This window comes from Aotus nancymaae, unplaced genomic scaffold (assembly GCF_030222135.1).
Source record: "Aotus nancymaae isolate 86718 unplaced genomic scaffold, 86718_ANA_hifiasm-v0.15.2.pri h1tg000048l, whole genome shotgun sequence".
Classification (NCBI taxonomy): Eukaryota; Metazoa; Chordata; class Mammalia; order Primates; family Aotidae; genus Aotus; species Aotus nancymaae.
This window is the reverse complement of record NW_026988462.1, coordinates 377,865-401,927: the sequence shown is the minus strand read 5'-3', so window position 1 is coordinate 401,927 and position 24,063 is coordinate 377,865. Positions and strand designations below refer to the sequence as shown.

The 24,063-nt window shown below is 47.0% G+C and overlaps 1 protein-coding gene across 3 annotated transcripts in view; it reads right to left on the bottom strand.

The window, feature by feature from the left end:
- The window catches only part of TMTC4 (transmembrane O-mannosyltransferase targeting cadherins 4), a 73,407-nt gene extending 54,745 nt beyond the window's left edge, over window positions 1-18,662 (bottom strand). Inside the window, exons 1-5 of one of the 3 annotated variants that reach the window (XM_021677379.2) lie at window positions 18,578-18,620; window positions 16,570-16,723; window positions 11,754-11,969; window positions 7,398-7,513; window positions 6,140-6,356 (exon numbers count right to left, since the gene is read on the bottom strand). In XM_021677379.2, the coding sequence (XP_021533054.2) occupies window positions 6,140-6,356; window positions 7,398-7,513; window positions 11,754-11,969; window positions 16,570-16,578 (558 nt within the window). In that variant the 5' untranslated portion in view covers window positions 16,579-16,723; window positions 18,578-18,620. Of the gene's footprint in view, window positions 1-6,139; window positions 6,357-7,397; window positions 7,514-11,753; window positions 11,970-16,569; window positions 16,724-18,577 lie in introns of all 3 variants that reach the window. The other 2 variants (XM_021677378.2, XM_021677380.2) reach the window with 2 other exon arrangements.
- Window positions 18,663-24,063: the final 5,401 nt, after the last annotated feature.

The following is a 24,063-nucleotide window of genomic DNA, read 5'->3' as shown; positions in this document are numbered from 1 at the left end:
AACCCTACAAAAAATCAGTAAATCCAGGAGCTGGTTTTTTGAGAAGATCAACAAAATAGACCACTAGCCAGATTAATAAAAAAGAAAAGAGAGAATAACCAAATAGATGCAATAAAAAATGATAAAGGGGATATCACCACAGATGCCACAGAAATTCAAACCATCATCAGAGATTATTACAAACAACTCTATGCACATAAACTAGAAAACCTGGAAGAAATGGATAAATTCCTGGACAGTTGCCTCCTCCCAAGCCTAAACCAGGAAGAAGTCGAAACCCTGAATAGAACAATAACAAGGTCTGAAGTTGAGGCAGCAATTAAGAGCCTACCACCCAAAAAAAACCCAGGTCCAGATGGGTTCACAGCCAAATTCTACCAGACATACAAAGAGGAACTGGTACCATTCCTACTGAAACTATTCCAAATAATCCAAAAAGAGGGAATCCTTCCCAAATCATTTTATGAGACCAACATCATCCTGATACCCAAACCCGGCAGAGACTCAACAAGAAAAGAAAACTACAGGCCAATATCCATAATGAACATACATGCAAAAATCTTCAATAAAATACTGGCAAGCCGATTACAACAGCACATCAAAAAGCTTATCCACCATGATCAAGTAGGATTCATCCCGGGGATGCAAGGCTGGTTCAATATACGCAAGTCTATAAATGTAATTCACCACATAAACAGAACCAAAGACAAAAACCACATGATTATTTCAATTGATGCAGAGAAGGCCTTCGACAAAATTCAACAGCCCTTTATGCTAAAAACTCTCAACAAACTAGGTATCGACGGAACGTATCTCAAAATAATAAAAGCTATTTACGACAAATCAACAGCCAATGTCACACTGAATGGGCAAAAACTGGAAGCATTCCCTTTGAAATCTGGCACTAGACAAGGATGCCCTCTCTCACCACTCCTATTCAATATAGTGCTGGAAGTTCTAGCCAGAGCAATCAGGCAAGAAAAAGAAATAAAGGGCATTCAATTAGGAAAGGAGGAAGTCAAATTGTCTCTATTTGCAGACGACATGTTTGTATATCTAGAAGACCCCATCATCTCAGCCCCAAATCTCCTGAAACTGATAAGCAACTTCAGCAAAGTCTCAGGATAGAAAATCAATGTGCAAAAATCACAAGCATTCCTATACACCAATAACAGACTTAAAGAGAGCCAAATCAAGAACGGACTGCCATTCACAATTGCTACAAAGAGAATAAAATACCTAGGAATACAACTAACAAGGAATGTAAAGGACCTCTTCAAGGAGAACTACAAACCATTGCTCAACGAAATAAGAGAGGACACAAACAGATGGAGAAACATTCCATGCTCATGGTTAGGAAGAATCAATATCGTGAAAATGGCCATACTGCCCAAAGTAATTTACAGATTCAACGCTATCCCCATCAAGCTACCAATGACCTTCTTCACAGAACTGTAAAAAACCACCTTAAACTTCATATGGAACCAAAAGAGAGCCCGCATAGCCAAGTCAATTCTAAGCAAAAAGAACAAAGCGGGAGGCAGCACACTACTGGACATCAAACTATACTACAAGGCTACAGTAATCAAAGCAGCATGGTACGTACTGGTACCAAAACAGAGATATAGACCAATAGAACAGAACAGAGGTGTCAGAGGCAACACAACATATCTACAACCATCTGATCTTTGACAAACCTGATAAAAACAAGCAATGGGGAAAGGAGTCCCTGTTCAATTAGTGGTGTTGGGAAAACTGGCTAGTCATATGCAGAAAGCAGAAACTCGACCCCTTCCTGACACCTTACACTAAAATTGACTCCAGATGGATTAAAGACTTAAACATAAGACCTAACACCATAAAAACCCTAGAAGTAAACCTAGGCAAAACCATTCAGGACATAGGTGTAGGCAAGGACTTTATGACCAAAACACCAAAAGCATTGGCAACAAAAGCCAAAATAGACAAATGGGACCTAATCAAACTCCACAGCTTCTGCACAGCAAAAGAAACAGTCAATAGAGTGAATCGGCAACCAACAGAATGGGAAAAAATTTTTGCAGCCTACCCATCTGACAAAGGGCTGATATCCAGAATTTACAACGAACTAAAACAGATTTACAAGAAAAAAACAAGCCCATTCAAAAATGGGCAAAGGATATGAACAGATACTTTACAAAAGAAGATATATATGAGGCCAACAAGCATATGAAAAAATGCTCATCATCACTGGTCATTAGAGAAATGCAAATCAAAACTACATTGAGATACCATCTCACACCAGTTATAATGGCGATCATTAAAAAATCTGGAGACAACAGATGCTGGAGAGGATGTGGAGAAATAGGAACACTTTTACACTGTTGGTGGGAGTGTAAATTAGTTCAACCATTGTGGAAGACAGTGTGGCGATTCCTCAAGGACCTAGAAATAGAAATTGCATTTGACCCAGCAATTCCATTACTGGGTATATATCCAAAGGATTATAAATCGTTCTACTATAAGGACACATGCACACGAATGTTCATTGCAGCACAGTTTACAATAGCAAAGACCTGGAACCAACCCAAATGCCCATCGATGATAGACTGGACAGGAAAAATGTGGCACATATACACCATGGAATATTATGCAGCCATAAAAAACGATGAGTTCGCATCCTTTGTAGGGACATGGATAAACCTGGAAACCATCATTCTCAGCAAACTGACACAAGAACACAAAATCAAAAATCACATATTCTCACTCATAGACGGGTATTGAACAATGGGAACACATGGACACAGGGAGGGGAGCACTATACACTGGGGTCTGTTGGCGGGGAGTGGGGGGATAGCAGGGGGTGGGGAGTTGGGGAGAGATAGCATGGGGAGAAATGCCAGATATAGGTGAAGGGGAGAAGGCAGCAAATCACACTGCCACGTATGCTCCTATGCAACAACCCTGCATGTTTTTCACATGTACCCCAAAACCTAAAATGCAATTAAAAAAAAAAAAAAGAGAGACATTCCCATCAGCTGAGGAGCACAAAACACCAATCGCAATTACAGCATCACCAAGCGGAGACCAGGAGGGGGGAAGACTGGGGTGTGGCCAAGTCAACCCTGTTTGCCCCGGCTGTCCTGGCTTTAAAATGGAAAGTCTCCAAACCCAGAACCCTCTCAATCCCAGGCACACTAGATGGCTGACCACCCTAGAAGACTGGAAAATTCAGGTGCTTATTTGCAGTGGGCAAAATCATTTCCAGTGTTAAATGCTGGAGAGTGGTAAAGACATATAACATATTAATATAAATGTTAATATAAAGAAATTCATGTCAGGCCAGGTGCAATGGCTCACGCCTGTAATCCCAGCACTTTGGGAGTGGGCGGATCACTTGGGGCCAAGAGTTCGACACCAGCCTGGTCATCATGGTGAAACCCTGTTGCTACTAAAAATACAAAAATTAGCTGGACGTGGTGATGCACGCCTGTAGTCTCAACTACTTGGGAGGCTGAGGCAGGAGAATCACTTGAACCCGGGAGGTAGGGTTTGCAGTGAGCAGAGATTGCGCTACTGCACTCCAGCCTGGTCAACAGGGCAAAACTCTGTCTCAAAAAAAAAGAAAGAAAGAAATTCATGTCACTAAAACATGCAGGGGCCTATACTACTATTACTTTCTCTTAATAAATGTACAATGAGGCAAATGTGGCAAACTGAGGCAGTTTACTAACCAAATCCCCATTTCCTCATCCCATAGGGATCAACGTGGCTGGGGATGCTGTGGTCAAGGCCATCATCCAGGCTGCTGGCCCCGCCGGCCAGAAAGCGGGGCTGGCTCCTGGGTGCTGGACGCCTGGAGGAGCTCGCCTGCCACCCATTTCCTTGGGCATCCCACTCTTTGCATGTTTTTAAAGCTGGAATTTTTTTTTTCTTTTTTTTTGAGACAGAGTCTCGCTCTGTCACGGAGGCTGGAGTTCAGTGGCATAATCTTGGCTCACTGCAGCCTCTGCCTCCTGAGTTCAAACCATTCTCCTGCCTCAATCTCCTGAGTAGCTGGGACTACAGGCATGTACCACCATGCCCAGCTAATTTTTGTAGTTTTAGTAGAGACGGGGTTTTACCATGTTGATCAGGCTGGAGCTCCTGACCTCAAGTGATCTGCCTGCCTCGGCCTCCCAAAGTGCTGGGATTACAGACCTGAGCCAGCATGTTCCGCCTAACGCTGGAATTTTTAACTGCAGGGTGGGAGATAACAGGGAAATGCAGACAGAAGGAAACTGAATATTATCTGCAGCAACAAGGAAAGATAAACATACAAAATATCTGCCTTACAATGCTAACTTTTAATTCTCCATAAGTATTTCCTGACACCTGAGTTTGAATGGATGTCAGGTGGGAAGGGGAAGAGATAAAGAGGTTTTTCAAATAGTCCCTTTTCTCCTAGAACCAGCCTGCCTCCATTTCCTTTTAACAATCTGGAATGTGGACTTTTAAGATAACTGTGTTCCCAGGTTGCATGCATCTGGAGTATGTGTGTGAGAGAGAGAATGCGTGTGTATGTGAGTGTATACATGTGCAAGCACATCCAGTTATACTTGTTGGCAGTTGAAACCTTTTCATAAATCAACTTCTGAATATTTAAAATGAGAATTTTAGAAAACTCTCCTTGGCTAATAATTCAAATACTTCATTTTGCTTTCAAGATCATGCTAAATTAGATGAGATGGAAAACAGAATCAGTACTTTTCCAGTGAATCTCTATCTTCCATAGATTTAGGATCAATGCCTGCACTATTTCTGGGTCCCAGAGAGAACTCAGATTGAAACAAAATCTAATTCAGTCACAGTTATGTATAAACAAAGCGCTTATAACTAAATTTTCACACAGCCATCCCCAGCCTATCCAGCCCTTAACGTCCTCTGAATTTGCTGAGGTAAAAAATAAAATAAAATTTAAAAAGATATTAGAGGAGGGGGTGATAACAACTCCGTAACACTCTTGATTCCAAAGAATAGACAATTTAATAAAGTCAGTGCTAAAAAGAGGACTTCTGCTCAGCATCTTGAAACTTCAAGACGCAAAATGCAATTGGTTAAATGTAGATATTTCAATCCGTATGAAATGAGAAGGCTACTGTGAGAGAAGTAATAAAGGTATGTGTGATATTTTATACTAGGCACTTCATGCTCACAGAATGAGTGACTCGAATCAAATCTTTTACCTCAGCAAACATGCTGCCTTGCATTTTGAAAGAGTCATGTGGTGGTGCAGGGGGTGGATCCTGAAAACTTCACAAATGTCTAGTGAAATCCCAGTACAGCCTGTTCCAAATACACACAGAGGCAGCTCGATGGGATGGAGACGCAGCCTCCGGGAGGCCAGGTGGGGCACCCGTTGGAGCTGCCTGATCACCGAGGGGAGAGGATCACACAGGGTGAGGAGGAGAAGGAGGAGGGTGGAGAGACTCCACGAGCAGCTCCCCAGCAGGGCGTGGGCACTGCTTTCCAGTTCAACTCCAAGTATGTCAGCATCTCCTCAGTGGAGGCCTGGGAAGCCCAGGATTTAAGTCCTACCCCACACCCACTTGCTCCTCACCCTATATAAATTTTTATCCTCCCAGGCCGTTCCCTCATCTCTAAAGTGGACACTGTTACATTAGCCCAGCTGGTGTCATAGCATTTTCATAACAATTATTTTAAGTCTAAGAAAGGATTTTATAAATCATAAAGCTGTCAGCGAACACGGAAACACTGCATCAACCCTCCACTGAAGAATGGTTCTTAGCCTCTGAACTTCAGACTCCAAAGCCAGGCAATATTCAACATCCGTGCCTTCACAGCTGGTGTGATCCTGAAGCTGAACAGGAAGTATCAGCAGAGAGCGCACCATCCCTTATCACACAGTCTCCACCAATATGGTGCTCTGCATTTTTCCAAAACAGAGATGTCTCTGTTCCAGAGAGAACTGTTTCAAATGTCTGACCCGGTATTTATGTAGTGTTCTTTCTATTTCTAGAGTACACTATAATGTAGACTTTCTCCAGCTCTTGAACCAAGATGAGTACATAAAGGGAGCCTGTTTTAGGAAACCAGGCGACACAGGAATGTCGTATCGCCTCTCACGTGCATACAGATGCCTCAGGCAGATGATACTTACACATTCGGTGTGCACAGGATGGACAGCAAACAGCAATGCGGCCAGCAGGGACGCCCTGGGGGCGAGGTGTAGCCTCTGGCCTTTACTGGTGTACTGTAGACCACCAAACAGAACTGAGAAGACGTCCACCATGAGGACAGAGATGCCACTGTGAAGGAGGATGTTGACCACGTGAAAGCCCACGGGGTAGAAGCCTCCCGACAGGTAGTAGTTAATCCTGCAGAAACACAGGGTGTTCAGGGTAGACGTGCAGTGGCATGTGGCAAGAAATGGCAACAGTCTGGAGGAAAAGGCTTGTGCGTGGAAATATGAAAAGGAGAAGCGGAAGACGTTGTGCCAGCCTGATAAAAATAGCATCAAGATAAATAATGCCTGTCGAGCTAAGAAGGTTGCAGAAAAGGTGGGAATGTAATTAACTGCAGGGAAAAATGGAGGAAACGGAGGTGTCCAAGGGGAGTGGCGCTGAAAACAACTTGCAGAGGAAAATCGAAAGGAAAGCTAGACGACTTTTTAAGTGCAGAAAGGGCAAGGCTGCATTCCAAGAAGATCTAATATTCCACACATTACTCATGGCTACCTGCTAGGGACCTGGGTTTAAGATAGTCTTGTAACTTGATTATCCTCCAAAAAAGGGCTCCTCATCAGTATGCCCACCAGCCTTCCCCCAGCAAAACACCCTCACGTTGGCAGGGATTCCTATTCCGACTGCTTCTCAGCCGCTGGTGGTTCCAATTCATCACTCCCATGCTTCTGTGGGACGTCTAAACACAAATGTTTAAATGCACCCAAGCAGCAGGTATGGACGAGAACCTTTGTGAGGTGAACGCACCCATTCAGTGCAAGGGGCTCTCTGATTAATGAAGGCGGATTGTTTTTAAGCTGTATCTTGCTTCTGCATATTGACTTGCTAACTGTAGAATGATTTATACCTTATTTATTTCTGTAGTGAAAAAAAATCAGTTTCATCAGAGGCCCCATATTGCTTTCACTCATATCATTCCACTGGTGTTAAGAAGCAAAAGGTCAAACCTCCAAGAAGTGAGAAAAATATGAAACACACCGATGTGCAGGTCATCCTTCACAGCGGCCACATTCATCTTCTCTGCACCTAGAGACCCATGTATGCGAGCAGCTCAGACCCACCCGGAGCTACTGACTGGAATCCTCAATGCTGAGAACCCAGTGACACATACCAGAATTCAAATGTCACACACAAGCCGGGAGTGACCCTTCCAGGCCTGTCGATGTCACGGCTTACCTGAAAGTCAGGACAGTGAGAGGTCGGTAGGACTTGTGGCTGGTGTTGCTGCTCAGTCGACTGCCCCAGAAGTCATGGTGCCACAGGTCACCGAGGGGCGTTTCTGCTTGGAGGTCCTATGGGGACACAAAGGGGTGTTCTGGACAAGGGTCTCCAGCTAGCCCTGGGCCAAGCTCCTCCAACTGTCACCCGGGATGCAGTCAGGCCTGCTCGTGGGGCTGCTGCGCCCAACATGTTCTCTATGTTGATCGTCTTGAGGTGCACATGGGCTCACCCCACTGGGCTTGAAACACCAAACAGCTCTCACCCTTCTGGGACGCAGTCGATATGCTGAAGGGGCTGTCGAAGACCCTGGCTTCCCCCAAACTCTGCAGGCCCATGGTTCTGGCATTGTGCCCCCGCCAGCTCCAAACCCAGAGGCTCTGCATGTGCGGGTCTCCCCTGGACAGTCACCCTCAACTCGTCACAGCTCAACTCCTCTCGCTGTTCATCTCCCAGCTACCCAGCTCTGCCCTTCCTGAGCTGATCCATTCCTCTTCCCTGGGTCTCTGGGCATCTCACCCTGTCAAGTAATGTGTGGCACCCTGGCGACTTAGTTTCACATGACTACTGTTTGTGCCATTAGACTGGGCTCAGGAGGACTGGGCTACATCTGGGTTTGCTGGCTGTATACAGAAGGTGTTTAATACATGTCAAATAAGTGGACCACACAGCTAAATAAGATCACTATTAACCTTTCATATCTAATAAATAAGGTAACTTACCAAAATGTCCCAGTTAAAACATAAGTATGAATAAACATATTTTTTTAAGTTTCCATTTTTGAACATGAGCTAAGCAGGCTGTGAAATCAGGAAAAAAACCCTTCATTTTAACAGATTTAAAAAAACACTAAATATTAAAGAAAACTGTACCTCTTACTGCTGGGGTAGTTTAATTTGGTACTCCACTACAGATGCTTAAAAATGCATTTTTTTTTTTACATTTAAAAGATGAAAGTAGATGGCTTAAATTGTGTCTAATGAGAAGAGAGGCAAACAAGGCACTGTGGAGTAAGTTAAGAAAAACGACAGATCGACTTTCTCTTTAAAGCATAATTAAACAGGAATGTTTTAGGGACTAGAATTACAACATGCTGATCATTTCCCCGTGTTGTCAGTCAAGTTTCTTCATCGCAGTAACCAAATTCTGATTAATTTAAACAAAAAGGGAATTCTTCAAAGGGGAGTGTGCAGCTCATGGATCCCACGTGGCCTGGAAAGCCAGAGCAGGGCTGAGGCAGGAGCACCCCCACAAATCATGCCCCGGAGACTGCCTGGCTGCCTCTGGGCCCCCACCTCTTTGTGTGACCAGCTCCTGACTCCAACAGGTGGGCGCACCTGACGGGACAGCCCCTGTCTGTGCCAGCTTCCTAATCAAATGGCCTTCTGAGCCCCAAACAGAAATGGGTCAAATGATGGGTGGCCCCAAAAAGCAACAAAGGACCACACCCATCATGCAGTTCAGCACTTGTGATTTAAGTGCTTGCTGACTCAAAGGGAGAAGTTTGAAAAGAGGCCAGAGATGCAAAGCTGGTCACTGATGCCTACTGTAAGGGTGACATCTGCTTCCATGGGGATGGGCTTCAGAGGCCGGGAGCACACTGACCATACCCCAAGAGTGGGTGAGAGATTCTGTGAAGGTCATGTGAGTCACCTGCTCCCTTGGTTGACTCAGTGGTAAGCCTGGAAAGCCCACCTTCTCCTACACTCTTACAGAAGTGCTTGGTCAGTTGAGAAGGGCTTGGGCAGAGGATCTTTCCCTCTCTTTGAACAGGAAATGAACACCAACAAAGCTCTAAATATTTGATTAGGTGGAGCCTACACACAGCGGGTATGCTACAGGAAGAAAGGTCAATTCTTCCTCATCATGATTTATGGAAAAGATGTATTGTGTCTGAAATTCCCCCTAACTCCACTGTCTCAAAGAAGATCATCATCTCAAGGAACAAAAAAGGCAACTCCACACTGCAAGGAAGCATCTGGAAAACAGTCTCTAACATCACTAAAATCCAGTAACAGCCTGTTTCACATTACTGTAGGCACGGTGCCAACGAACAGAGGAGTGCCTTTCATTAACCAGGAGAAGAAAAAGGGAGGGCTAGCAAGTTAACAAAAGGGGCACAGTGTGATGCTCCCGAAAACACTGCCAAGACCATGCTCGGCAGAGCCATGAAATGGCTTCATCTGCCTCACCTCACAGAAGGAACAAGAATTACACCCAGACATCAGGGCCTCCACACACAGCCCAGCGCATGTTTTTGTTCTGCCTGGCTGACCACCATTTTTCAACATGGTTTCTGAATTAACACTTTATATGTCTTCTGCTTTCTACAAGTGGAAGAGTCAAGATATTCTCACCAAAATGAATAATGGAATTTAAACAATAAAACTCTATCTTTGTGAGAAAAGCAGTTCTGTGGCCATTAAGCCACCAATTTGTGCTGGGCAAGGTGGCTTGGGCTTGTCATCCCAGCACTTTGGGAGGCCAAAGTGGGAGGATTGCTTCAGGATAGGAGTTTGAGATCAGCCCGGGCAACATAGTGAGACTGTCTCTACTAAAAATTTTAAAAATCAGTTGGGTGTGGTGGTGCATGACTGTAATCCTAGCTACTTGGGAGGCTAAGATGAGAGGATGGCTTAAGCCTAGGCATTGGAGGCAGCAGTGAGCTATGATTGCACCACTGCCCTCCAGCCTGGGCAACAGAGTAAGACCTTGTCCCTATCCTATGAAAAAGCCACCAATTTGATATAGTTGTGTAGAGTTACCTAGTTCTCTTAAGCATGATTTAAGAAAGCACTGAAATAGAATCATCTACAGTAACTACTGAGTGAACTTGAAGAAAATTACAAATGAAAAACTTGAATTAAAAATAAACATTGGCTGGGTGCGGTGGCTCATGCCTGTAATCCCAGCACTTCTGGAGACTGAAGTGGGCAGATCATCTGAGGTCAGGAGTTCGAGACCAGCCTGGCCAACATGGTGAAACCCCATCTCTACTAAAAACACAAATATTAGCCGGGCATGGCACGCCTGTAGTCCCAGCTACTTGGGAGGGTGAGCCAGCAGAATTGCTTGAACCCCAGAGAGGGAGGTTGTAGTGAGCCAAGATCATGACACTCTACTCCAGCCTGGGTGACAGAGTGAGACTCTGTCTCATAAACAACCACCACAACAAAAAAATCCATTAAAACATTAACAATACTCTAGTTTGTGCCATCAAAATGGAGATCAATTGCAATATTATGTTACAAATAAAATATATGCAAATAAGTCATGTTTCCCCCCATACAATACATGTTTGTCACATAAAGAGTTCTTCACAACATTTTCAGCATGAAAATGACTTTATACTTATTTGGTAGAAACCATGACTTCATATTTTTAAGAGCATTCAACAGCGTTACAAAGAGTTGCTATAATTACATCACGTAGCGAGCTAAACGTGTGTATTCCTCCAAGTCTTCTTCATGGGCTAAGGAATACACATAAAATATCTTCTAAGTAAGAGACTGTCGAGAGGCTCTAACTAGTGCCATTTTCAAGTTCTTTCTCCTCTGGGCCTTGCCTGCCTCTGCATTTCTTGCTCTTGTTTTTAGCCTGCTTGAATCTTTTTCATCTTTTCCCACAAAGCTCTTTCTTCTGCCCTAACTCCGGGTAGGGAGTGGAAAAAGATTACCATTTTCCCTGCACTGATATATAGCAACCACTGGTAAGCAAAATTGACTGGGGTTTTGCACATTCAGCAAAACTGAATCTCCAAACACAAAACAAGCAGGAACTGCAGCGCCCATGGGCAGCACGTTCCTCCTGCCCCAGCAGCTGTCAGCAGGCTGTCCTGACAGTCTCAGAGGAGGACAAAGCGGCAGCCAGCTCCCTGCCTGCTGCTGAAGATGCGCCTTCTGGCAGGTGATCAGACCAGTCCATCACTGCAGCAAATGTGTGATGAATTTTTTTTTTTTTTTTGAATGGACTGTGGAAATGTTTCACAAAACCTGAAATACTTACTCTGCAATGCCCTGCAATACCCTTGCCTTGTAATCTTAGAAGAACGGCCTCTTTGATCCACATGTGGACTGGGGCTCTTGAGGGGAAAGCCTCAGCTCAGGGAGGGGTTCAGAACCTTGGTGCCAGCAATAAGAAAGGCACTAAATCAAGGAGGCGATGTTGAAAAGAGACACAATAATCGAGAGCACGACTGGGGCCCAGACCAATGCCTAACCTACGTTCCACAGAGAACAATGCAACACAAACTTAGATGATTACTGAGACACAGGTGAGCAGTTAAGTTGACCAGAAAAGAGCTGAGATACAAACCTTATTGTTAACAATAGCTTCTGAATCATCAAAGACAAAGTCTCCATCATAGCTCCGTGCAAAACACACAATGGCCACCAATCCCACTACTAACTTAGCCCAGAAAGGAGGAAGAACAGGAGAGGGAAGGATGTGATCCAAATCGGTGTCCAATTCGGCCATTCTGAAAACTGCAGGCTGGTGGTCCCCGGCTCCAGCATTATGCTGGTTAGGAATCTGCAGGAAAAACAACATCATATAAATATTCATCAACACTGGTAGGACCATTTCTGCAGTGAGCACCATGAGTAAGAGCTGGATTTTTATTTGCACTATCATTTTTTTTTTTTTTGAGATGGAGTCTCACTCTGTCACCCAGGCTGGAGTGCAGTGGCACAATTTCAGCTCACTGTAACCTCTACCTCCTGGGTTCAAGCGGTTCTCCTGCCTCAGCCTCCCGAGTAGCTGGGATTACAGGTGCCCACCACGACGCTCAGCTAATTTTTTGTATTTTTAGTAGAGATGGGGTTTCACCATGTTGGTCAGGCTGGTCTCAAACTCCTGACCTCATGATTCGCCTGCCTTGGCCTCCCATAGTGCTAGAATTACAGGCGTGAGCCGCCGTGCCTGGCAGCTACGCTATGATTTTATAGGATTTGATCATTAATAATTTGAAGCTGTGCTTTCCAAACTTTAGTGGGCAGAAAAGTCACATGGGACGCATGCAGATTCCTAGGCTGGACCACAGGACCTATCAAATCAGATGCCCTTCGGTTTCTGATGCTGGAATACCCTTTAGAAACATGAATTTAATGGGATCCTCATCAACCCCACAAGGCAAATCATTTTTTTTTTTTTTCTGAGACAGAGTTTCGCTCTTGTTACCCAGTCTGGAGTGCAATGGTGCGATCTCGGCTTACCGGAACCTCTGCCTCCTGGGTTCAGGCAATTCTCCTGCCTCAGCCTCCTGAGTAGGTGGGATTACAGGCACGCGCCACCATACCCAGCTAAATTTTTTTGTATTTTTAGTAGAGACGGGGTTTCACCATGTTGACCTGGATGGTCTCGATCTCTTGACCTCGTGATCCACCCGCCTTGGCCTCCCAAAGTGCTGGGATTACAGGCGTGAGCCACTGCGCCCGGCTCAGCAAATCATTTTTAATCGCCCTTGAACCAGTTTACAATGCTTAAAAAAAAAGAAGTTACCATCTTACTTCATCCAATCAAGAAAAATCAATAAACAGTCATTGTTGGGTTTTAGCACACTGTGTGTGTGGCAGGGGAGAGGGCAGTGTGTAAAACACAATCCTGCTTCTGAAAAAGTTTATGGTCTATTTGAAGCATTCAGGCACACAGGCCAGGGAGCCAAGACTCTGAGACAGAGACAGGTGAGTTCAATAGAGAAATCCTAAGGCAGGGCACAGCATCGAATGCTGGGTTCCCAGGTTAGTGGCTCACAGAGGACAGATAGAGGAAATGACTGGTGGGGACAATATCTTGTCCCAGAAAAAGCTGAGCCATACAAAGGAAAGGAAGGGAGGCTATTCTATGAGAGGATATGACCTTCAATCCTGGTGAAAGAGTCCAGATAAAAATACACACTATTTTGAACTTTTCTTTCAAATGGGCATAATGTTTCTCACCGGGGATGCCCGTGCCCCGGCCTTGCCATGTGTTAGTTGTACGGTCCTGTGCACAACACTGTTCCTCTCTGAGCCCACCTGCTGCGGCCCTCTGCAAAGCATCTTAACGCCCAGTAGTGAGAGTTGCCTAACAGCTTCCTGCCTTGGAATTCACCAAAACAAATCTCAGCCTACCCCCAAACTCACAATTTATCTGCCCCCATTCCCACCACATCCTGGATGGGGCTTTCTTTTGACTTACCAGGATTAGGTTTGGGTTGGACTGCTTGTCTCTGACCTGGAGTACCTCTGGGCAACTTACTTGACCTCTCTGGGCCTGTTTCCTCAACACTAAAATAGGGATGGTAAGAGAGCCTACCTTCTAGAGTCGTCATGAGGATTAAATGGGATTCCCAACACTGCCAGGCTGTAATGAAGGCTACGAGGAGGCCAGCTTTTATTACTAATACTTTCTTCCAGGAGGCTGAACGCAGAGGCACAGAATGATTTTCTAAGGGAAATCCCTTTTAGTATCTGCTTGATTGATACTGAGGCTCTTGTCTTTACTAAAGGGCCTGGACCCTGTTCTTTTCCTGCCGAGATGAAAGAATCCCAGTCCCCTGATTGGAAAGGCAGTTTGGATGTATTTGTTTCTGGATCTCCAAGTGAACACCCCAGGTTATGGAATCAGTAAGAAGCCAGCTAAACGGGCCACCTGAAGTCACAGGCATCTTTTTGATAGCCTTCTGCCTGAGTGAAGATGGAGACAGATCCAACAGGTAACAGGCACACCATTCCATAGTGATGCTGTCCCCTTCCAGGGCCAGAAGGAGGCTCAGATTTACACTCCAGAGATGTAACAGGCTGCAACTCTTTCACCACTTGTCTCTCAAGCCTCACGCTTGACGTAAGGCATGCTCTCAGGAAGCGCTGGAGGAATACCGCAGCTACTTTTCTTTTCCAGTCAAAGGATAAACCACTTCTCAAATCCAAATTACAACTGCAAACACAATACAGGTCAGCACACAGGCCCCAACCTCTGTGCTTACATTTCAGCTTAAGAAATTACTCCTGTTACTTAAAAAAACAACAAATCAAGGCTGGGTGCAGTGGCTCATGCCTGTAATACCAGAACTTTGGGAGGTTGAGGTGGGTGGATCGCTTGAGCCCAGAGTTTTGAGACCAGTCTGGGCAACAAGGTGAAACCCTGTGTCTACAAAAAAAATAGAAAAAGTAGCTGTGTGTGGAGGCGCATTCCTGCAGTCCCAGCCACTCAGGAGGCTGAGTGGTGGGAGGATTGCTTGAGGTCAGGAGTTCCAGGCTGCAGTGAGCTGAGATCAACCACGGCTCTACAGCATGGGCAACAGAGTGAGACCTCGTCTCAAACAACAACGACGATGACAACAACCACCACCCCCAACAAAGCCAAACACTGAATAGTTAGGAAGATACTACGACTTAACATGGGGAGAATAAGAAAATTTAGAAAATTAATGTGAAGGAAAACAAGTAATTCATAGCAATCTTAAAAGCACAATAGAGTTGTGAGCTGACAAAAGGTCATGTAACTGGTTTTGACGTTATCTGCTGTTGTTTCAATAGTGAATTTATTGGCTCGTGCAATCTATTTTTGGACATGGTGTCTTGCTATGTTGCCCAGACTATATCCAACTCCTGGGCACAAGTGATCCTCCTGCCTCAGTCTCCCAAGTAGGTGGGACTACAAGAGCATGCCACTGAACCTGGATATTATCTGGTTCAGTCTCAAATATTTGAATATTATTTCACAAATGTTTGTCAAGGTTCAAATGGCCTTCCAAGTAGAATACTAAATCAGGAAATACTCTGTGCTCCTAAATTCTCGACAACTGTACCTAGGATTGCTTAGAACATAATCATGTTGGTACCCAAGCAACAGCCCCAATATATGTCAGGCAGACTGTAGACCGTGCCATCAACCAGGTGCTCTGGTAGGCCAGGTCCAGACTCTTGGGAAGTCAAGTGGATGGCTGAGTCAGTGGATCTCAGATGATCTTCTCTGCTCTTGTAGGGACAGCAGGGAACCTGACCTACCTCCAAGGCTTCTGCCCCCACATCATTTCCCAGTTCTGGCTGGCTCTCCCCTCCTCGCTGTGACTCCCCTGCTTCTCTATCTCAGGTAGCTCCTCCTCCTTTCTCCAAGGCCTCTCACTTCTTTGCTGCCACTGAAAATACTCACAAATGCTCTTTTCTTTCAAGGGATTTACTGTTAATGTGTATAGTGGAATAGTTCAGAAAATGCCTTTCACTAGCAAACGCAAAAAAAGGAAGAAAAAAAAAAAAAACAAAGCTACAATTTGTTAGAAAGCCAGTTAAAGTTCTCAATCTAGTTCAGTGGTTGAGACCAAAGGCTATGGAGACAGACAAACCTGGACTTGCCAGCTGCACGAACTTGAGCTGCTTAGTCTTTCTAAGGATCAGCTTCCTCACTGGCACAGTATGGTACCACCACTACTTTCATCAGATGGCTGGGGTAAGAATTAAAGGAAAGCACATATGCAAACAACTAGTTCCCATTAGTGTTAGATTTTGGAGAAATTAGCCACTGCTTCCCAGTCCCTGACCTCCTGTCTCGAGCACACCCATGTTGCCACTGTTTATTCCTGCAGATGGGCTTAGCACCAGGGCTAGCAGCAGCCCATCAGGTGACCTGGTGCAACTGAGAAAGGTGTACCCTTCTTTTGGGCAGACCCAGGGCACATGGCTTCCTTGGTCAGGTGTCTTACACAAATTGTCCAACTGTACACAGTGACCCAGTTCCCAACTCTCTTTCCTCCAACACTAAATGACTTCTGTTCCTCAATGACCTGAGCTAGGCTTAGCACTCAGGTAAAAGAAGCCCTGTCTGAGTAAGGTGGTAGAAATGGGGGACCACCCTCTTCACAGCTCCCCCTTCTATTTTTTTTTTTCCTATCACCCAGGCTGGAGTGCAGTGGTATGATCATAGCTCACCACAGCCTCACCTGACTAGGCTCAAGAGATCCTTCCACTTCAGCTTCCTAAGTAGCTGGAACTATAAGCATATGTCACCGTGACTGGCTATTTAAAATTTTTTTTTTGTAGAGACCAGGTCTCACTATGTTGCCCAGGCTGATCTCAAACTCCAGGCTTTACACGATCCTCCTGCCTTGGCCTCTCAACGCACTGGGATTACAGGTGTGAACCACCGTGCTCACCTCCACCATTTTTTATACCCAGACTATGAAGTAGGAAGTGATGCTCTGTTTTCTTCCAGATGGGCTCTAGGTCACACCTTCTGGTCTCTCTTCTCCACATGATGTCCTGCCTAGGCTCCCTGGCTCCTCTGCCAGAGCTGGATCGTCAGTTCACCTTACGAAGCAACAGGAAGAGAGACCCACTGTGGCCTCAGCTACAGGCCAGGCAGAGGGCACAACCCAGGAGGAATGAAGTCAGTGTTCTGCTCTCCACCTAACTCCTACATCAGAATCAACTGGCCCCTCAACAGGGGCTGAATCTGGAACAAAGCAGAGGTCCCTTGATCCTAACAATTTCTCAAACTTCTCCTATCAAGCCTCTAATATCAAGAATTATCCTACAATTTCTCAAACTTCTCATATCAAGCCTCTGTTTTCAGGAGGTTAAAACAAATTAATCAGTGAGAAGGTCAAAAAGAGGACTCCCGAGAAACAAATGTTATCCAGCTGTGAACCATGAGGATCCAATGACAGCTGACACAGCAGCCTGGCCTGCAGTAAACAGAGTGGAGAGATCAAACCTAAATGTTTCCCCTTGGAAAAATTAGCAGCAGCCACTTACTGAAGAATATGTCTCTCCTTGCATCAAGGGCCTGCTAACCTCTGCCCAGCCTTTCTACCTCATGTGTAACACTTCAACTACATAGCCAGCTATCTTCTGCCACGCTGAGAGGTGACAGCGCTTCTGGGAATCAGATTAGAGAACACGATCGTTTGTGACCCAGCATCGCCAGGCCTGACAGTTTCCTAGCTGATCCTATCCTGGGCCCCTCAAGGCAGGGGAGCTAGCCACCATTACCACCCTCCTCCATGCAGTGCTGAATCCGTACTACTGAAGGCTAGCTAAGGTATCATTCTGCTGCGACCGGCCTTCCCATTTTTTAATTCAGTAGCACACGAGGGCCATGGCTGCCTATAGCAAGAATGTGTGTGGTTCGGTATTCACAGTTCCACTGTCCCAGAAAGTTTCCAGCCGGCTAGCTTGTAGCCATTTCCCCCATCTAGGTGCGCTGGCTGTCACTTTAACCCCCTTCATCAGGGCGCGCCAGGCGCAGAGGCGACTGCAGAGAAAGGGGACAGGGAGGAGACCTAGTCAGTCCCTACTCTAACTGTTTCTCAAGACATTCTCCTCCTGCATTTGCTCTCCCGGGGAAAGAGCGAAGTGTGGGCTGACTCACAGTGGCTAGATCGTTCCTCTAACTCCTCCCTTCTTTTGTGTGTGGTTAAAAAAAAAAAAGAAAAACACTCATGCAGCCCACAACCACAACATCAACAAGACCAGAACCCCGCAGAGTTCGCAGGAGGTGGGCAGTGGCTGCGCCACCTGCTCGGCTTCCCCAAACTCCGAGCCCACGCCGGGAAGTGGCGGCTCGGCGGCCCCGGGCGCCTGAGCCGGTGGCCCCGCGCTCCCGCCGCTCAGCTCTACAGCCGAGCGTGTAGTAGCAGGCGCTCGCAGCACGGCGGGGGAGCAGCCGCGAAACCCAGGGCAGGCGGCCAAGCGGCCCGGCTGTGCCCAGCCATCGCCTGCGCCGCGGCCAGCTGGCGGCCAGACGCGGGGCCCCGCGGCCAGATGGCCGCTCCGGGAACGCGCTACAGGCGCCGGGTGCGCCCGGGCCGAGGGAGCGCCCGCTCGGCTGAGCCGGCAGGGACTGGGGCGGCGACCTCCGCCCAGGCGAAGGAGCGCAGGGGCCCGAGCGGGTGGCGGGCAGGCGGGGCGCGCACCCTCCACGTCGCGCCCTTTGTCCCGCGTGCGGCTCACACCGGGGCCCGCGTTGCCCGTGACCCCGGCCCCGGCCGCAGCCCGGGTCCCGGAACCAACTCCTCCAACAGCGCCGCCCCCGGACCCGAGCCGCCGTGCGGGGCTCGGGGCTCGGGACTCGGCAGCAGCGGGCAGCCGGCGCCCGCTCCGCGTCCAACTCCGCTCGCCCCTCAGCGCGCTCGGCCCTGCAGGGGCCGCCCCGCGCGTTACCTGCAAGGAGCCCGAGCCTCGACCGCATCTCCCTCCCGCTAGCGGAAACTCCGGTGGCTCCAGGAGCCCGCCCGGACCTGGCAGGGGGAGGGGCTGCCTGCGCGCCACCCCCCCGCCGCGCACCCGCCCCCTGCGCCGCGCCGCCCGCAGCTCCCCACGCGCGCGGGCGCCCCCCCAACACCCGTCTCGGCCCGCCCTCTCCGCCCGACCATTGGCTGCTGCTCCCGTCACTTTCAGGCCGCAGCCCGATCCATCGTCAGCTCATTGGCGGACGCGCCGGTGACGTCAGGCCAGGGGGCGCTAGTCGGCGGCGAAGGAGGCGCAGGGACGGACGGACTTGGCGTTAGAGGAGGAAGCCGGGTTGTGGGCGCGGAGCTGAGGCGGGGCCGGGGCGGGAAGGGGCGGCCCCTGCCGGGCCGGGCGAGGCGAGCTGCGGGACCCGGAGCAGGCTTTCCCTCTTTCTCCGCGGTCTGCTCGCGGGACCCTATTTCTGGCCTGTCTCGCGCTTCGCCCGCGCTGTGGTCCCCGCGGAATAGCAGCGTCCCCGCGGAACAGCCCGAACTCCACTTCTTCCTGTCCGGGAGGAGTTGTTTAAAACGTGCGTGTTTCCACCTTCTGCTTCTCACAACAGAACTGACTGAAGCCGTGTTCTTCCTGCCGAGGCCATGCTGCCACATGAACCCTGCTGCGGCCAGAGCCACCCAGCGCGCGCCCACTCACCACAGGCTCCGGCCGCTTGGTCCCGAACCTCCACTCCCACCCGAGTGGCCGCCACAGCCCCCCACACTCCCACTGTCAGAGGTGTTTGCCGCCTGCTTCAGGAAAAAAGAGAAACTTATTCCACTTTGCTCCGGCGAAACTGCACACCTGTTCCCTCCTCTCATTACCGAGCTCCCCGCCCCCTTCCGTTTTTCCAGTATCGCAGAATCCGATCCATTGCTCCCTATGGACTGGAATCCTTATCCTCGGCATTTCATCATTCTCAAGACTCTCTACTCCACGTACCCTTGCAGCTGCCGCCCTCTCCTACTTTCCATCGCTGAAGTTGAAGGAGGCGCCCCAGGTTTTTGGTTTCTCAACTCCATTCACGTGTTCATTTTCACACTCAGTGAAATTGCCTTTTTAATGGTCGCCAGTAACATCCGCATCACTAAAGCCAAAGGACACTTTACTTTCTCATGTTATTTGATCTCAGAGAAATTCCTTTTTCCTCCTTGAAACACGTCTTCCTGTGGCAGGAGGGTGCCCCACTTTCCTATCTGTCCCCAGTCTTGGCGCGCTTATCTGCTTTGGATGATCCCCAAATAACAGAGTTTTCAAGGTCTCACACCTTTCCTCTTACTCCACAGTTTTTCTCTGAATGATTTAACCTGCCGTCAACACTTAAATCAGTATGTCCCAAATTTACCACCCTAATCTTTGCTCCTCTGAGCTCCAAACCCGTTTATCTAGCTTCCTATTCAGCTACTCCTCCTGCAAGTGTAATGAGCACCTCAAATGGAACCCATCCGAAGCTGAATGCGTGCATTTTATGCTTGCCCTCAACTTCCTGCCCCGGTGATAGTGAAGACACCACCATCCATTCAGTGTTTCCCAAACTCTGCCTTCACCCCGGCGTCTAACAAATCGCCAAGACTCTACTTAATTATTTCTGAAGTCCGTCCACTTTCTTCCATTTCCGGTATTACATTTCGTGGTGTACTTACTGCACATGCGTCTTCCCGGCCCACACTCAGTGATGTCTCATTGGTAGAATGTAATGGGCCGTGGTGGAAGTGTTTACACCGTGGAAATTAGCCAACATCGTGAACCATAAATCAGGGATTGATTTGTTTTGTTGATGGTCTGTAGACCTAAGAAAGTGATGGGGAAGATGTTAATAATGCAGATTAAACTTAAAAATGTGTTGCGCTTAGTGCTGAAACAAAAATATTGCAGTTTAATGAGTTTATACAAGAGTAAGAAGTAGTTTAACAGACCACATATCAGATTTAAGGACACTAAATTTGTTGGCAAAAAGGAGATCGGTATGCAATTTCACTAGTCACCTCGTGGTTGGATTACAGGCATTGGATGGATTTAGACACAAGACTTCGGCAAAAAGGAACCAAAGCTTTCTGTGAGAATCAGTCAAAATAGAACTGACGATAATGAGTATCTGCCTATTTTTTTAAAAATTTGTGCATTATTACACATCCTTTTTATCAGAAACATTTATAATAAATATATATTTGTATATATAGGCACATATTTCTATTTCCCCCAGCGAGTCAGCTGTTGGACATTTACCAGCACACTGCTGACTGACATAGAATCACCAGTGCCTGGTGGAAATAAAAACCAGATGAAATTTTAGTCAGTTTTAATATCGTCAACGGTCTGTAGACAACGCACCCCTCATCCCTTATTTCCTGCCCCAAGATGGTTTGCCCCCTCTGTGGCCCCTCTTGATAGGCCTCTGCTTCCCAGTATTCTTAGATTGAAGGTCTCAATCTTTCCTGATCTGCATTGCCATGGCATGATCAGGCCCCTTGCCTGCTACTCCTGAATCATCCCATGCCTAGGCCCCAGCCGTGTTGGCCATCTTGTGTCCTCCAGTGTGCTCTGTGCTCCTTTCCATCCTGGTCTGTGCACATGCACCTGCAGCACTCCCTCCTACCCTCCTCCACCACACCTGGCTACCTCCATCCAGCTCAGAGGTCTCCAGCTCCCCAGGGCCACAGATGGGTACTTGTCTATGGCTTGTTAGGAACCGGACAGCACAGCAGGAAGTGAGCTGGCCAAGAGAGCAGTGCCATCTGAGCTCTGCCTCCTGTCAGATCAGCAATGGCACCAGATTTTCATTGGAGTAGGAACCCTGCTGTGAACTGTGCATGGGACAGATCTAGGTTGTGAGCTCCTTATGAGAATCTAACTAATGTCTGATGATCTGAGGTGGAACAATTTCATCCCGAAACCATCGCCCCAACTCCCTCCGTGGAAAAATTGTCTTCCATGAAACCGGTCCTTGTTGCCAAAAGGTTGGGGACCAAGCTTTCGCTGCCTTAATTCATTCTTTAGATTGCTATTCAAGTGTCATCTCCTCTGAAAACCCTGAATTATTGCCCCAAACACCTGTAGGTCCATCTGTGTATACTCTCAAATCTCTTATTAAAACTGTAATTAACTGACAGTGTGGCCATTTGTATAAAGTCTATCTCCAGCTACCTTACTAGACTGTAAGTTCCATGAAGGCAAGAACCATGTCTGTGTAGTTAACTCCTGCACCCCTGCAGCTACTGTGCCTACCACACAGCAGGCATTCAACAGGGTCTCTCCTAGACAAGCTCAACTCTTAAAGTCACGTTACATGTTATTGGCAAAACTGGAATTAGAATTGGAGTCTCCTGACTTGATCCAATGTTCTTCTGTTCTGTAAATTGAGGAGCCAGCCATGACCAAAATGATATAACCCTATGTGCCAAGAGCAGGGACAGGCCCTGTGGAGAAGATGAAGGTAAGCATGACACTGATTCCACCTCTTACAATCTTATGGTTTAGTAAGAAGGATGAGAAGCAGCAAAAATTTCCCTATTCCTGCACCCCTACACTGACCACAACCCCTTGCCCCTATCATGCCTTCTGCATATGACAGCAACCCCCAGCCCCTTGGACAGGCACTCTGAGGTTGCTGTCACACATGGAAGGCAAGATGCTGGTGGACCACTCAGTGTGCTCCAGCACTGTGCTTGTGTTATTTAATTCTCACAAAAGTTCTGGCCAGGCATGGTGGCTCACACCTGTAATCCCAACACTTTGGGAGGCCGAGGCAGGCAGATCACTTGAGGTCAGGATTTCAAGACCAGCCTGGCCAACATGGTGAAACCCGGTCTCTACTAAAACTACAAAAAAAAAAAAAAAAAATTAGCTGGGGGTTGGGGGTGGTGGGCACCTGTTATCCCAGCTACTTGGGAGGCTGAGGCAGGAGAATCACTTGAACTTGGAAGGTGGAGGTTGCAGTGAGCCAAGATTGCACCACTGCACTCCAGCCTGGGTGACACAGCAAGAACTTTGTCTCAAAAAAAAAAAAAAAAAAAAACCCAACAACCAAAAAACGAAAAACACAAAAGACTTCCGTCAAGTGCATATCATTATCCTTATCCTACAAATGAGGAAGGAATCACAGAGGTCCAGGGTCGAATAGCCGGTACATTACTCAGTGAAGCCAAGATACAACCAAGGGATGTAGTCAGAGAGTTAAAGAACCTCCCACCTGCCTAATAAGGTTATGTTGGACTGGAAAGAACTGGAACAAAGAAGAGAGTACACATTGTCTTGTCTTCCTATATCTTCTCCCTTGTGAAGAGCAGATGTCAAAAATTGTTGGGGGGAGACGAGCCATTTGAGCCTTTTGGGGATAACTGCTTTCAGTTAGTTTGGTTGCAGTTTTGGGGGTGGTTGAAATGTTTTGGTGTCTGGGAAGTCTCTGGGCTATGAAATGTGTAAACAAGGTACACTATAATTTGTATGAATACAGCCCCCTGGAGTTGTGCAGGGCACAGCTCTCCCAGGTGTACACAGCTTCCCTGGACTTGGAGGACTGCTTTCATGAGATCCCCTCAGCCGTAGGAGAATATAAGGGAACTCTCAAGTTTCCTTCTTGCTCGCCACCTCTGTTCACCAGATAGAACTTTCATCAAGGAACACATGTACACTAGACAGCAGCAACAACTCTCACAGTATTCTAGCAGGGACTAAAATGTGGTCGCTGGGCAAGGAATACCTCAATACGTGTCCTTAAAAAATGTACAATCTAGGGAAAAAGTAGAACATGTAAACAACCTGTATGACATAAGGCTAAATTATAAATACTGTAAACGGAGCACTAGAGAAAATAGCTCAGATGACAGAGTGGTCATTTTCTACAGGACTGACATAAGAAGGTATAAAATTTGAGCAAAGTCTTGAGGTATGATGTGACATCAGAGTAGTTAACTGCTATTATGAATGATGCTAACTCTCAGTGACTAAGCCTGATCAAATTTCCTTTCTGATGTCCTAGCCAAGCACAGTCTGCTCCATACAGTCATTCTGGGCCCCAAACTCCGCCCATGTTGTGGCTCCAGACTTTCATCTTTAACTGGCTTCACTGTTGCTTGGCATTATTCCTTGGGAGGAGGGGAGAAAAGAGTGAATAGATTGAAAAGACACATGTGCTGTTTCCTGCCTTAGCCTGGAAGTTACACACATTACTTCAATTCTCTTTCTTTCTTTCTTTTTTTTTTTACTCTTCTTTTAAAGAGTTTTTTTAACTCTTGTTTTAAAAAGTTTATTTTAAGCCTATTGTACCACACAGTATGTTTTATACACTGACATATAGCTCCCTAATAAGAAAAGCAAAGACAAAAAAGTTTGTCTTATTAGGAACAAGGTACACCATCACTTACTGTCTTCAAACATTATTGCACTTTAACTTTCTTCATTTGGCAAAGCATTCATGAAACAAC